This window comes from Oncorhynchus kisutch, linkage group LG12, assembly GCF_002021735.2.
Source record: "Oncorhynchus kisutch isolate 150728-3 linkage group LG12, Okis_V2, whole genome shotgun sequence".
NCBI lineage: Eukaryota > Metazoa > Chordata > Actinopteri > Salmoniformes > Salmonidae > Oncorhynchus > Oncorhynchus kisutch.
Window position 1 is genome coordinate 5,699,950 of NC_034185.2, and position 14,424 is coordinate 5,714,373.

A 14,424-nucleotide genomic window follows, 5' to 3' on the forward strand; every position below is an offset into this window, starting at 1 on the left:
GTGTGAGGCTGTGTGTCTCTCTCTCTACACTGTGTGTGAGGCTGTGTGTCTCTCTCTCTACACTGTGTGTGAGGCTGTGTGTCTCTCTCTACACTGTGTGTGAGGCTGTGTGTCTCTCTCTACACTGTGTGTGTGTGAGGCTGTGTCTCTCTCTCTACACTGTGTGTGTGTGAGGCTGTGTCTCTCTCTCTCTACACTGTGTGTGTGTGTGAGGCTGTGTCTCTCTCTCTCTACACTGTGTGTGTGTGAGGCTGTGTCTCTCTCTCTCTACACTGTGTGTGAGGCTGTGTGTCTCTCTACACTGTGTGTGAGGCTGTGTCTCTCTCTCTCTACACTGTGTGTGTGTGTGAGGCTGTGTGTCTCTCTCTCTACACTGTGTGTGTGTGTGAGGCTGTCTCCTCATGGTAATTTACAGCGCGTGAGTTTCACAAATTTCACAATTTTAAAATGCACCTTTTTTATAATAAAAGCTAAACACGCATAATCTAATTTAGATTAGAATCTAATTTGTGGTCACTTTAGATAATGGTGTTTTCCTGCTGAAGGAACATTTGCAGTTATAGCCTGCTGCCGTGTGAGCATTGCTGCGCTTGTAAATGTGAAGAAAATAGCCTAATAGTTTATCAAAAAAATGTTGGTTAAACGTTCTGATCTCAATCAATTAATAAAATGTATTTATATAGCCCTTCTTACATCAGCTGATGTCACAAAGTGATGTACAGAAACCCAGCCTAAAACCCCAAACAGCAAGCAATGCAGGTGTAGAAGCATCTGTTGCGTTAGCCTCATTGCGTAAAAAAAAAAAGATTTTTGGGATGTTAGTGCTTGTATTAATGTGGGATCTATCACATCCCAAAACTGTTCCAGACTATGCATGGAATATTTATTTCTCGCACAGAATAGGTTAACTTTTGTACTATGGGGGATAGTAGATTGACATAGACTAGTGTTTTTGCTGTTTGTTAGTCCTACTCATCTTAGTTGGCTGACGCAAAGTATATGTGGACAGTTCTTCCAATATCTTCAATATGCGCCTCGGAATTGGATAAGGATGTGTCCCCGATGTGTCTGTCTTCACTTGTAGCCTGTGAGAAAGACCCGATCACATGATGCAGAGCCGTGTGAGTGGGAGGTGCTTCGGAGCAGGCAGCACTCAGGGAGAAGGCGTGCATTATGGCCACACAAAGAGGGATGTGAGGCAGTAGCAAGAAGCTTCTCAGATGATATATTTTTTATTAAGTACATAGGAGGACCTATTTAATTAACATCCAACCCATTTTAGTATCTCCTGGCTTCCACACACAGCCTACAAGCCACTGATGCAGACCTTTGGAACAACTTAATAATTAAATTAATAATTAATAACAACTACATATTTTTTATTTTTTAAAGTCTAATAAAACCATGTTTAATAAAACACCTTCACAATAAATCCATTAAAGGTCTAAAGAGACATGAAAATGTCATCCATTTCAGTTGTCCTGGCGAGGCCGTATGCCTGAAGGGCTACGCTAGTTCATTTAACTGACAAGATTAGCTTAGAATTCAGCGGCGTGATTTTATATTATCTTATAGTATGAAGAATTACAATCGAACAAAGCTGAATAAAATAGGATATCTCCTCCAAACAGTTTGAGGGAGTGTTGCACATGCAGCTATTGTGGTGAGGTTAACAAAGAAAAAGGTGAAGTTCGGCTCTACACCCCTTTGTAAAGCGGATTAATGCGCTTCATTTTAAGAAGTTATTTGACCACTTTTAGTTGTGATTACAAACCTTATTAAAACACAGAGGCCGTGTCGCTAGGCAACATGAGAGGTGTGTGACTATGATTATTAAAATAAAAAAAAATACCACAAAAAAAAGGCATTGTTTCTTGACTTGTGCGTCATTCACAATAGGCTAATATTGTCACCCATCAGACTATTCTTGGTTTAATCTGGTCTTTTTCCATATACTAAATAATGTGTGACATTTAGTTTTGGATTTAGAATGGACCATTTTCATGCACCTGTCTGAAACAGGGACATGGGGGGGGAAAATACGTGTCATCTCTGCACTTGAATAGCAAACGGAGGACACTTTTCCCCTGGTTCATTTGCATGCCAGCCAGATAGGCTATACTCCTCTTTTTAATAGAGGCCATCACTCTGTTTTCTCACGCAATTGCATAGCCTATAGAAATGTTGTGAGCTCATGGGCTCTCATGAAGTGTTTGATTAGATTTTCCATTAGATTTTGCATTGATGTCAGAGTGATTAGAGGGACAATAGAGTGATGAGTACCAGGCATTTAGCAAGATTAGTATGCTACTAATGACCATCAGCAGCATCAGAGCTTGGAGAAGCCTAGTTATGTGACTAAATGGTCACGTGGAATTTGACTACTGTCATGACTCGTGACTGCTGGCTTGGTGGTAAACGATCACCGTACCAACCCTAACCACTACCTCTCTCTCTCCTGACTCACTGACCCCCTTTGCCTCTGTTAATACTGTATCAACCACGGACGGGCGACCCTACCTCTAACATCAACCCCTATTGGCTGCTTTCCGAGTGTGCCGAGTCCCTATTGGCTGTATCTCACTGTGTCTCTCACCCACAGGACTGAACGTGGGCTGTTTCTATGCTGTTGGCACACTACTGAACCGCATGATCATCGAGCATTACCCTGTAAGTCCTACACTACCCTGTAAGTCCTACACTACCCTGTAAGTCCTACACTACCCTGTAAGTCCTACACTACCCTGTACACTACCCTGTACACTCACCTGTACACTACCCTGTACACACCCCCTTGTACACTAACCTGTAAGTCCTACACTACCCTGTACACTACCCTGTAAGTCCTACACTACCCTGTACACTACCCTGTAAGTCCTACACTACCCTGTACACTACCCTGTAAGTCCTACACTACCCTGTAAGTCCTACACTACCCTGTAAGTCCTACACTACCCTGTAAGTCCTACACTACCCTGTACACTACCCTGTAAGTCCTACACTACCCTGTACACTACCCTGTAAGTCCTACACTACCCTGTACACTACCCTGTAAGTACTACACTACCCTGTACACTACCCTGTACACTACCCTGTAAGTACTACACTACCCTGTAAGTACTACACTACCCTGTACACTACCCTGTAAGTACTACACTACCCTGTACACTACCCTGTAAGTCCTACACTACCCTGTACACTACCCTGTACACTACCCCTGTACACTACCCTGTACACTACCCTGTAAGTCCTACACTACCCTGTAAGTTCTACACTACCCTTACACTACCCTGTAAGTTCTACACTGCCCTGTACACTACCCTGTAAGTCCTACACTACCCTGTACACTACCCTGTACACTACCCTGTAAGTCCTACACTACCCTGTAAGTCCTACACTACCCTGTACACTACCCCTGTAAGTTCTACACTGCCCTGTACACTACCCTGTACACTACCCTGTAGTCGTACACTACCCTGTAAGTCGTACACTACCCTGTAAGTCGTACACTACCTGTAAGTCCTACACTACCCTGTAAGTCCTACACTACCCTGTAAGTCCTACACTACCCTGTAAGTCCTACACTACCCTGTAAGTCCTACACTACCCTGTAAGTCCTACACTACCCTGTAAGTCCTACACTACCCTGTAAGTCCTACACTACCCTGTAAGTCCTACACTACCCTGTAAGTCCTACACTACCCTGTAAGTCCTATCACTACCCTGTAAGTCCTACACTACCCTGTAAGTCCTACACTACCCTGTAAGTCCTACACTACCCTGTAAGTCCTACACTACCCTGTAAGTCCTACACTACCCTGTAATTTCCCCTGTAAGTCCTACACTACCCTGTAAGTCCTACACTACCCTGTAAGTCCTACACTACCCTGTAAGTCCTACACTACCCTGTAAGTCCTACACTACCCTGTACACTACCCTGTATTCTACACTACCCTGTACACTACCCTGTAAGTCCTACACTACCCTGTACACTACCCTGTACACTACCCTGTACACTACCCTGTACACTACCCTGTAGTTCTACACTAACCCTGTACACTACCCTGTAAGTCCTACACTACCCTGTACACTACCCTGTAAGTCCTACACTACCCTGTACACTACCCTGTAAGTCCTACACTACCCTGTACACTACCCTGTAAGTCCTACACTACCCTGTAAGTCCCTACACTACCCCTGTACACTACCCTGTAAGTCCTACACTACCCTGTACACTACCCTGTAAGTCCTACACTACCCTGTACACTACCCTGTACTACTACACTACCCTGTACACTACCCTGTACACTACCCTGTACACTACCCTGTACACTACCTGTACACCCTGTAAGTCCTACACTACCCTGTACACTACCCTGTAAGTTCTGCACTACCCTGTACACTACCCTGTAAGTCCTACACTACCCTGTAAGTCCTACACTACCCTGTAAGTCCTACACTACCCTGTAAGTCCTACACTACCCTGTAAGTCCTACACTACCCTGTAAGTCCTACACTACCCTGTAAGTCCTACACTACCCTGTACACTACCCTGTAAGTCCTACACTACCCTGTACACTACCCTGTAAGTCCTACACTACCCTGTACACTACCCTGTAAGTCCTACACTACCCTGTACACTACCCTGTAAGTCCTACACTACCCTGTACCACTACCCTGTAAGTCCTACACTACCCTGTACACTACCCTGTACCTACCCTGTACACTACCCTGTACACTACCCTGTAAGTCCTACACTACCCTGTACACTACCCTGTAAGTTCTGCACTACCCTGTACACTACCCTGTAAGTCCTACACTACCCTGTAAGTCCTACACTACCCCTGTAAGTCCTACACTACCCTGTAAGTCCTACACTACCTGTAAGTTCCTACACTACCCTGTAAGTCCTACACTACCCTGTAAGTCCTACACTACCCTGTAAGTCCTACCACTACCCTGTAAGTCCTACACTACCCTGTAAGTCCTACACTACCCTGTACACTACCCTGTAAGTCCTACACTACCCTGTACACTACCCTGTAAGTCCTACACTACCCTGTAAGTCCTACACTACCTGTAAGTCCTACACTACCCTGTAAGTTCTGCACTACCCTGTACACTACCCTGTAAGTCCTACACTACCCTGTTAAGTCCTACACTACCCTGTAATTCCTACACTACCCTGTACACTACCCTGTAAGTCCTACACTACCCTGTACACTACCCTGTAAGTCCTACACTACCCTGTACACTACCCTGTAGTCCTACACTACCCTGTACACTACCCTGTAAGTCCTACACTACCCTACCCTGTACACTACCCTGTAAGTCCTACACTACCCTGTACACACCCTGTAAGTCCTACACTACCCTGTACACTACCCTGTAAGTCCTACAGTACCTTGTAAGTCCTACACTACCCTGTAAGTTCTGCACTACCCTGTACACTACCCTGTAAGTCCTACAACTACCCTGTAGTCCTACACTACCCCTGTAAGTCCTACACTACCCTGTAAGTCCTACACTACCCTGGTAAGTCCTACACTACCCTGTAGTCTACACTACCCTGTAAGTCCTACACTACCCTGTAAGTCCTACACTACCCTGTAAGTCCTACACTACCCTGTACACTACCTGTAAGTCCTACACTACCTACCCTGTACACTACCCTGTAAGTCCTACACTAACCCTGTAAGTCCTACCTACCCTGTAAGTCCTACACTACCCCCTGTAAGTCCTACACTACCCTACACACTAACGCCTGTAAGTCCTACCTACACAACCCTGGTACACTACCCTGTAAGTCCTACACTAACTAACCCTGTACACTACCCTGTAAGTCCTACACTACCCTGTACACTACCCTGTAATGTCCTACACTACCCTGTACACTACCCTGTAAGTCCTACACTACCCTGTACACTACCTGTAAGTCTTATACACATCTACACTACCCTGTACACTACCCTGTAAGTCCTACACTACCCTGTACACTACCCTGTAAGTCCTACACTACCCTGTACACTACCCTGTAAGTCCTACACTACCCTGTACACTACCCTGTAAGTCCTACACTACCCTGTACCACTACCCTGTAAGTCCTACACTACCCTGTACACTACCCTGTACAGTCCTACACTACCCTACACTACCCTGTAAGTCCTACACTACCCTGTACACTACCCTGTAGTCCTACACTTACCCTGTACAACTACCCTGTAAGTCTACACTACCCCTGTACAACCCTGTAAGTCCTACACTACCTGTACACTACCCTGTAAGTCCTACACTACCCTGTAAGTCTACACTACCCTGTACACTACCCTGTACCCTACTACCCTGTACACTACCCTGTAAGTCCTACCATACCCTGTACACTACCCTGTACACTACCCTGTACACCCTACACTACCCTGTACACTACCCTGTACACTACCCTGTACACTACCCTGTAAGTTCTGCACTACCCTGTACACTACCCTGTAAGTCCTACACTACCCTGTAAGTCCTACACTACCCTGTACACTACCCTGTAAGTCCTACACTACCCTGTAAGTCCTACACTACCCTGTAAGTCCTACACTACCCTGTAAGTCCTACACTACCCTGTAAGTCCTACACTACCCTGTAAGTCCTACACTACCCTGTACACTACCCTGTAAGTCCTACACTACCCTGTACACTACCCTGTACACTACCCTGTACACTACCTGTACACTACCCTGTACACTACCCTGTACACTACCCTGTAAGTCCTACACTACCCTGTACACTACCCTGTAAGTCCTACACTAACCCTGTACACTACCCTGTAAGTCCTACACTACCCTGTACACTACCCTGTAAGTCCTACACTACCCTGTACACTACCCTGTAAGTCCTACACTACCCTGTACACTACCCTGTAAGTCCTACACTACCCTGTAAGTTCCTACACTACCCTGTAAGTCCTACACTACCCTGTAAGTCCTACACTACCCTGTAAGTCCTACACTACCCTGTAAGTCCTACACTACCCTGTAAGTCCTACACTACCCTGTAAGCCTACACTACCCTGTACACTACCCTGTAAGTCCTACACTACCTGTACACTACCCTGTAAGTCCTACACTACCCTGTACACTACCCTGTAAGTCCTACACTACCCTGTTACACTACCCTGTAAGTCCTACACCTACCCTGTACACTACCCTGTAAGTCCTACACTACCCTGTACACTACCCTGTAAGTCCTACACTACCCTGTACACTACCCTGTAAGTCCTACACTACCCTGTACACTACCCTGTAAGTCCTACACTACCCTGTACACTACCCTGTAAGTCCTACACTACCCTGTACACTACCCTGTAAGTCCTACACTACCCTGTACACTACCTGTAAGTCCTACACTACCTGTAAGTCCTACACTGTACACTACCCTGTACACTACCCTGTACACTACCCTGTAAGTCCTACACTACCTGTACACTACCCTGTACACTACCCTGTACACCCTACACTACCCTGTACACTACCTGTACACGACCCTGTACACTACCCTGTAGTTCTGCACTACCCTGTACACTACCCTGTAAGTCCTACACTACCCTGTAAGTCCTACACTACCCCTGTACACTACCCTGTAAGTCCTACACTACCCTGTAAGTCCTACACTACCCTGTAAGTCCTACACTACCCTGTAAGTCCTACACTACCCTGTAAGTCCTACACTACCCCTGTAAGTCCTACACTACCCTGTACACTACCCGTAAGTCCTACACTACCCTGTACACTACCTACCTGTACACTACCCTGTACACTACCCTGTACAACTACCCTGTACCACTGTAAGTCCCTGTACCACTACCCTGTACACTACCCTGTACACTACCCTGTAAGTCCTACACTACCCTGTACACTACCTGTAAGTCCTACACTACCTGTACACTACCCTGTAAGTCCTACACTACCCTGTACACTACCTGTAAGTCCTACACTACCCTGTAAGTCCTACACTACCCTGTAAGTCCTACACTACCCTGTAAGTCCTACACTACCCTGTAAGTCCTACACTACCCTGTAAGCCTACACTACCCTGTAAGTCCTACACTACCCTGTACACTACCCTGTAAGTCCTACACTACCCTGTAAGTCCTACACTACCCTGTACACTACCCTGTAAGTCCTACACTACCTGTACACTACCCTGTAAGTCCTACACTACCCTGTAAGTCCTACACTACCCTGTACACTACCCTGTAAGTCCTACACTACCCTGTAAGTCCTACACTACCCTGTACACTACCCTGTAAGTTCTGCCCCTCTTTCCTGTGGACCACAGGAGGCTGCTGAAGGGAGGACGGCTCACAACAATGTCTGAGAATGGAGCAAATGGACATAAAACACCTGGAAACATCGTCTTTGTATTTGTTACGATCCACAAGCCCATCCTCCCCCGTTAAGGTGCCACCAGCCTCCTGTGGTGTGTGTGTATATACTATTAAGTTCTGACCCTGTTGACTCTACAGTGCAGTATGGGGACACTGGTACTAGGTTCTGACCCTGTTTGACTCTACAGAGCAGTATGGGGACACTGGTACTAAGTTCTGACCCTGTTTGACTCTACAGAGCAGTATGGGGACACTGGTACTAGGTTCTGACCCTGTTTGACTCTACAGAGCAGTATGGGGACACTGGTACTAAGTTCTGACCCTGTTTGACTCTACAGAGCAGTATGGGGACACTGGTACTAGGTTCTGACCCTGTTTGACTCTACAGAGCAGTATGGGGACACTGGTACTAGGTTCTGACCCTGTTTGACTCTACAGAGCAGTATGGGGACACTGGTACTAGGTTCTGACCCTGTTGACTCTACAGTGCAGTATGGGGACACTGGTACTAGGTTCTGACCCTGTTTGACTCTACAGTGCAGTATGGGGACACTGGTACTAGGTTCTGACCCTGTTTGACTCTACAGAGCAGTATGGGGACACTGGTACTAAGTTCTGACCCTGTTTGACTCTACAGAGCAGTATGGGGACACTGGTACTAGGTTCTGACCCTGTTTGACTCTACAGAGCAGTATGGGACACTGGTACTAGGTTCTGACCCTGTTTGACTCTACAGTGCAGTATGGGGACACTGGTACTAGGTTCTGACCCTGTTTGACTCTACAGAGCAGTATGGGGACACTGGAACTACAGTTGGAGCATGTCTCATTTAGATCACAGTAGACACATTGTTGTCCTTCCCTCTTCTGCAGTACCCTACAGCGTGTCCCGATCGCTCTGCTCTTTAATGCAGCCTGTGGGCACTGAAACACTACAGTCAAAGACGCCATTGAAATACTGGAACAAGAATCATTTCAGTAACAATAGAGGCATTATGCCAAGTAGCCTACAGTAATATGGTGAACGATAAGGAGAGACTACAAAGGTATTTTGACTTGTCTCGAATACTACCCTCTAAGTCCTGATCCTCTTCCTGTATGTGGGGATATAGAGACCCACATTGACGCAGGAGCTACATTAGGAACATTTACAGTAGACCCCACTCCAGACGTTATTGTCCTTCCCTCGTTACCGTACCCTGGAAGTCCTGATCCTCTTCCTGTGACCACTGGAACATGACTGTATTATTAGGTTAACGATGGAGACATTATTCTACAAGTATAGTAAAAGGTTAAAAGACATTACTGTAAGTCATTTGAACCAAGACTCTTACCTAACACAGCCCTGTTCACCCCTTACCCAGCACAGCCCTGTTGTTCACCCCTTACCCACAACACAGCCCTGTTGTTCACCCCTTACCCAGCACAGCCCTGTTGTTCACCCCTTACCCACAACACAGCCCTGTTGTTCACCCCTTACCCACAACACAGCCCTGTTGTTCACCCCTTACCCAGCACAGCCCTGTTGTTTACCCCTTACCCACAACACAGCCCTGTTGTTTACCCCTTACCCACAACACAGCCCTGTTGTTTACCCCTTACCCACAACACAGCCCTGTTGTCCGCACCAACGCAGCCCTGTTGTCACTAGGTGGCAGTACGTGGGGAGAGAGGGTTGTCACGACCCTCACCTGGTTGTCTAGGTCCCTGATTATTAAGGAACTCTCCTCACCTGGTTGTCTAGGTCCCTGATTATTAAGGAACTCCCCTCACCTGGTTGTCTAGGTCGTAATTGAAACGAAAAAACAAAAACCTGCAAACACTCGGCCCTCTGGAGTTTGACCCACCCGCTGTACAGCATCACATTTATCTCATTCCTTTGTTCATCACTGAAGACAGCTCAGAGAAACCTTTCCAGTATAGTCACCAGTTGGTTATTTTAAAATGTTTATTTTTAAATTTAATGAATTTTATTTTACTAGGCAAGTCAGTTAAGAACAAATTCTTATTTTCAATGACGGCCTAGGAACAGTGGGTTAACTGCCTGTTCAGGGGCAGAACGACAGATTAGTACCTTGTCAGCTCGGGGTTTTGAACTTGCAACCTTCCGGTTACTAGTCCAACGCTCTAACCACTAGGCTACCCTGCCGCCCCAGGGATTCCCAATCTTTTTCACTCAGGCCCCCTTACCAAACAGTTTACACCCCTCTAGTTGGCGGAGAGAAAAAGTTTGCAGGTTTTATCATTTAATTCAATAATACACATTTTGCAATGGGTTGCAGATCATTTGCCGTTTTTAAAGCAACATTTTCTTGCGATTCTACACACATTGCAGTGTCTTACGTGTGTTCATGTGATATTTGAGTGACTCAAACATTACAACTAAATCTATGGGCAAAAAAAAACGTTAGCTGGGCGCGTTGATCTGGACATTACTGACCAGTTATAAACTGCTCTCTAAGGTCTCTAAGTAACATGACAAGAGGAACTGCTGATGTACTACCCAATTTAGAAATTCTACTGTTACAACTTTCAGGAGTAAGTTTAAAGCTGGACTGAGTTTAAAAAAAAAAAAATGGGGGGGGGGGGGGCTTGCCAACCCTTTGCACCCCACAGTTTGGGAAGCACTGGGTTAGAGTAGCATGCACTATGGTAACCCTGAGACATGGGATGCGCTACAAGGGCACAGAATTGGGTGTCCTACATTTGACCAGAGCTTCTCACACACACTGACCTGTCTGTTTGTCCCGCCCCGCAGGGTGAAGAGTTGAATGCAGGGAGGATAGGTCTCACCATCGTTATCGCTGGCATGGTGGGGTCGCTGATCTGTGGTATCTGGCTGGACAGAACCAAAACATACAAGTAAGTCAAGTCTAGGTTGTTTAACGTGCATTTCTCATGGGTCACTACTAGGGTTGCAAAATTCTGGGAACTTTCAATAAATTCCCTGAAATCCTGGTTGGAGAATTCCAGATTTCCTGCTTATTCCGGGAAATCTCCAACCGGGACTTCGGGAAAACCAGGGAATTTATTGAACGTTCCTGGAATTTTGCAACCCTGGTCACTATAGTGCACGTTACATCATTAAAGGAAGCGTCTGGGGACTGGGGTGTCAGGGGGACTGGGGTGTCAGGGGGACTGGGGTGTCAGGGGGACTGGGGTGTCAGGGGGACTGGGGTGTCAGGGGGACTGGGGTGTCAGGGAGGACTGGGGTGTCAGGGGGGACTGGGGTGTCAGGGGGGACTGGGGTGTCAGGGGGGACTGGGGTGTCAGGGGGGACTGGGGTGTCAGGGGGGACTGGGGTGTCAGGGGGGACTGGGGTGTCAGGGGGGACTGGGGTGTCAGGGGGGACTGGGGTGTCAGGGGGGACTGGGGTGTCAGGGGGACTGGGTGTCAGGGGGACTGGGGTGTCAGGGGGACTGGGGTGTCAGGGGGACTGGGGGGGTCTGTGTCAGGGGGACTGGGGGGGTCTGGTGTCAGGGGGACTGGGGGTCAGGGGGACTGGGGGTCAGGGGGACTGGGGGACTGGAGGGTCTGGGGGACTGGAGGGTCTGGGGGACTGGGGGTCTGGGGGACTGGTTGTCAAGGGGACTGGTTGTCAGGGGGACTGGGGGGTCAGGGGGACTGGGGGGTCGGGGGTCAGGAGATGCAGGGAAGTGGGATAAGATATTCCCATATGTTTCCTTGTCTAATTTCAAAACACTGTCTGGAACCAACCCAGTGGGCAAAGCTGGTTTCATTGGTTTTGAACGCTGGGAAGGAAACTCACTGAGCAACTCTCACCAATGGACTTGTGTGACGCTATTGTCTTGAGTTCGGGACTGTCTGTGTTTTATCCTTTCATGTTGTTGTCCAGCTGTGAGAGACTTCCTTCTACTTGACTATGCAGGATGTTGATTTAGTGTTGTTTCTTCTTCTCTGCTGGCCTTGGTTCATGTTGTTTGCTGTTTCATATCGTGTTTCGTGTGTGTTTGTTGTTTTTTGTTTCATGTTTCGTGTTCCAGCTAGCTGAGAGTTGTTTAGGGTTTATCCGTGTTTCATGTTTGTTGGGTCTTGTTTGTTGTATCGTGTTTGTTTCATGTTTCGGCTAGCTGTGAGTTTAGTGTTTCTCAGTGTGTGATGACTGTTCCTCCATCTCTGCTGCCCTGCTGTGTGATGTTGCTGTTCAGCTAGACTCGGGGCCCTGCTGTGTGATGTTGCTGTTCAGCTAGACTCTGGATCCTGCTGTGTGATGTTGCTGTTCAGCTAGACTCTGGACCCTGCTGTGTGATGTTGCTGCTCTGCTAGACTCGGTGCCCTGCTGTGTGATGTTGCTGTTCAGCTAGACTCGGGGCCCTGCTGTGTGATGTTGCTGTTCAGCTAGACTCTGGATCCTGCTGTGTGATGTTGCTGTTCAGCTAGACTCTGGACCCTGCTGTGTGATGTTGCTGCTCTGCTAGACTCGGTGCCCTGCTGTGTGATGTTGCTGTTCAGCTAGACTCAGGGCCCTGCTGTGTGATGTTGCTGCTCAGCTAGACTCACTGACCCCTGATCCCTGGCTCACCCCATGGGGTCGCAGGTTATGTGTTCAGGGAGAGGACCCCTTCAAAGCCCTCAACCTTGATGTCATAGAGGCCATTTTAGCTGAGGCCTGCTCTGATTGGGACATCAAATAGATCTAGAACCTCTGTCTACTAATATATTGACTATGGTTGACATCACTCCCAATAACTGTCAGTCAACCAGTCTCCTGAGCCAATCAGCTCCATCACTGACATTGTCTGTTTACCTGATGTTGTGTCCTGCCCCACTCCATCCTCTCAGTTCAACAAACAGAGACATCCGTAAGTGTTGTTCACGATCAGTTCATTGGTTGGCAACACACATATCGTCCCCAAAAAAAAGTTATACTTTTGTCTGTCCATAGAACATTCTTCAGAGAGACTTGATGATCATCCAGGTGCTTTTTGGGTAAACTTTTAGGATGACATGGATCCCATTATGTCTGGTGAAAACCAAAACACTGTATTCCACAGTAAGAACCTCATACCAACGGTCAAGCGTGGTGTTGGTAGTGTGATGGTTTGGGGTCCAGCATGGTGGTGGTAGTGTGATGGTTTGGGGTCCAGCATGGTGATGGTTTGGGGTCAGCATGGTGGTGGTAGTGTGGTGGTTTGGGGTCAGCATGGTGGTGGTAGTGTGATGGTTTGGGGTCAGCATGGTGGTGGTAGTGTGATGGTTTGGGGTCCAGCATGGTGGTGGTAGTGTGATGGTTTGGGGTCAGCATGGTGGCGGTAGTGTGGTGGTTTGGGGTCAGCATGGTGGCGGTAGTGTGGTGGTTTGGGGTCCAGCATGGTAGTGGTAGTGTGGTGGTTTGGGGTCCAGCATGGTGGCGGTAGTGTGATGGTTTGGGGTCAGCATGGTGGCGGTAGTGTGGTGGTTTGGGGTCCAGCATGGTGGCGGTAGTGTGGTGGTTTGGGGTCAGCATGGTGGCGGTAGTGTGATGGTTTGGGGTCAGCATGGTGATGGTTTGGGGTCCAGCATGGTGATGGTTTGGGGTCAGCATGGTGGTGGTAGTGTGGTGGTTTGGGGTCCAGCATGGTGGTGGTAGTGTGATGGTTTGGGGTACAGCATGGTGGTGGTAGTGTGATGGTTTGGGGTACAGCATGGTGGTGGTAGTGTGATGGTTTGGGGTCAGCATGGTGGTGATGGTTTGGTGGTTTGGGTCCAGCATGGTGGTGGTAGTGTGATGGTTTGGGGTCATCATGGTGGTGGTAGTGTGATGGTTTGGGGTCAGCATGGTGGTGGTAGTGTGATGGTTTGGGGTCAGCATGGTGGTGGTGGTAGTGTGATGGTTTGGGGTCAGCATGGTGTGGTGGTAGTGTGATGGTTTGGGGTCAGCATGGTGGTGGTGGTTTGGGGTCAGCATGGTGGTGGTGGTAGTGTGATGGTTTGGGGTCAGCATGGTGTGGTGGTAGTGTGATGGTTTGGGGTCAGCATGGTGGCGGTAGTGTGATGATTTGGGGATGCTTTGCTGCCCCAGGACTTGGAAGACTTGCCTTAAAATTGAAG

The 14,424-nt window shown here is 47.8% G+C and overlaps 1 protein-coding gene across 5 annotated transcripts in view; it reads left to right on the top strand.

Annotated features, from left to right (window-relative positions):
• Positions 1–14,424, top strand: part of LOC109879521 (feline leukemia virus subgroup C receptor-related protein 2) — a 60,813-nt gene that overhangs the window by 23,463 nt on the left and 22,926 nt on the right. For all 5 annotated transcript variants that reach the window (XM_031836769.1, XM_031836770.1, XM_031836771.1 and 2 more), the window contains 2 exons: positions 2,603–2,670; positions 11,132–11,235. In XM_031836769.1, coding sequence (XP_031692629.1) covers positions 2,603–2,670; positions 11,132–11,235 — 172 coding nt within the window. The remainder of the gene's footprint in view (positions 1–2,602; positions 2,671–11,131; positions 11,236–14,424) is intronic.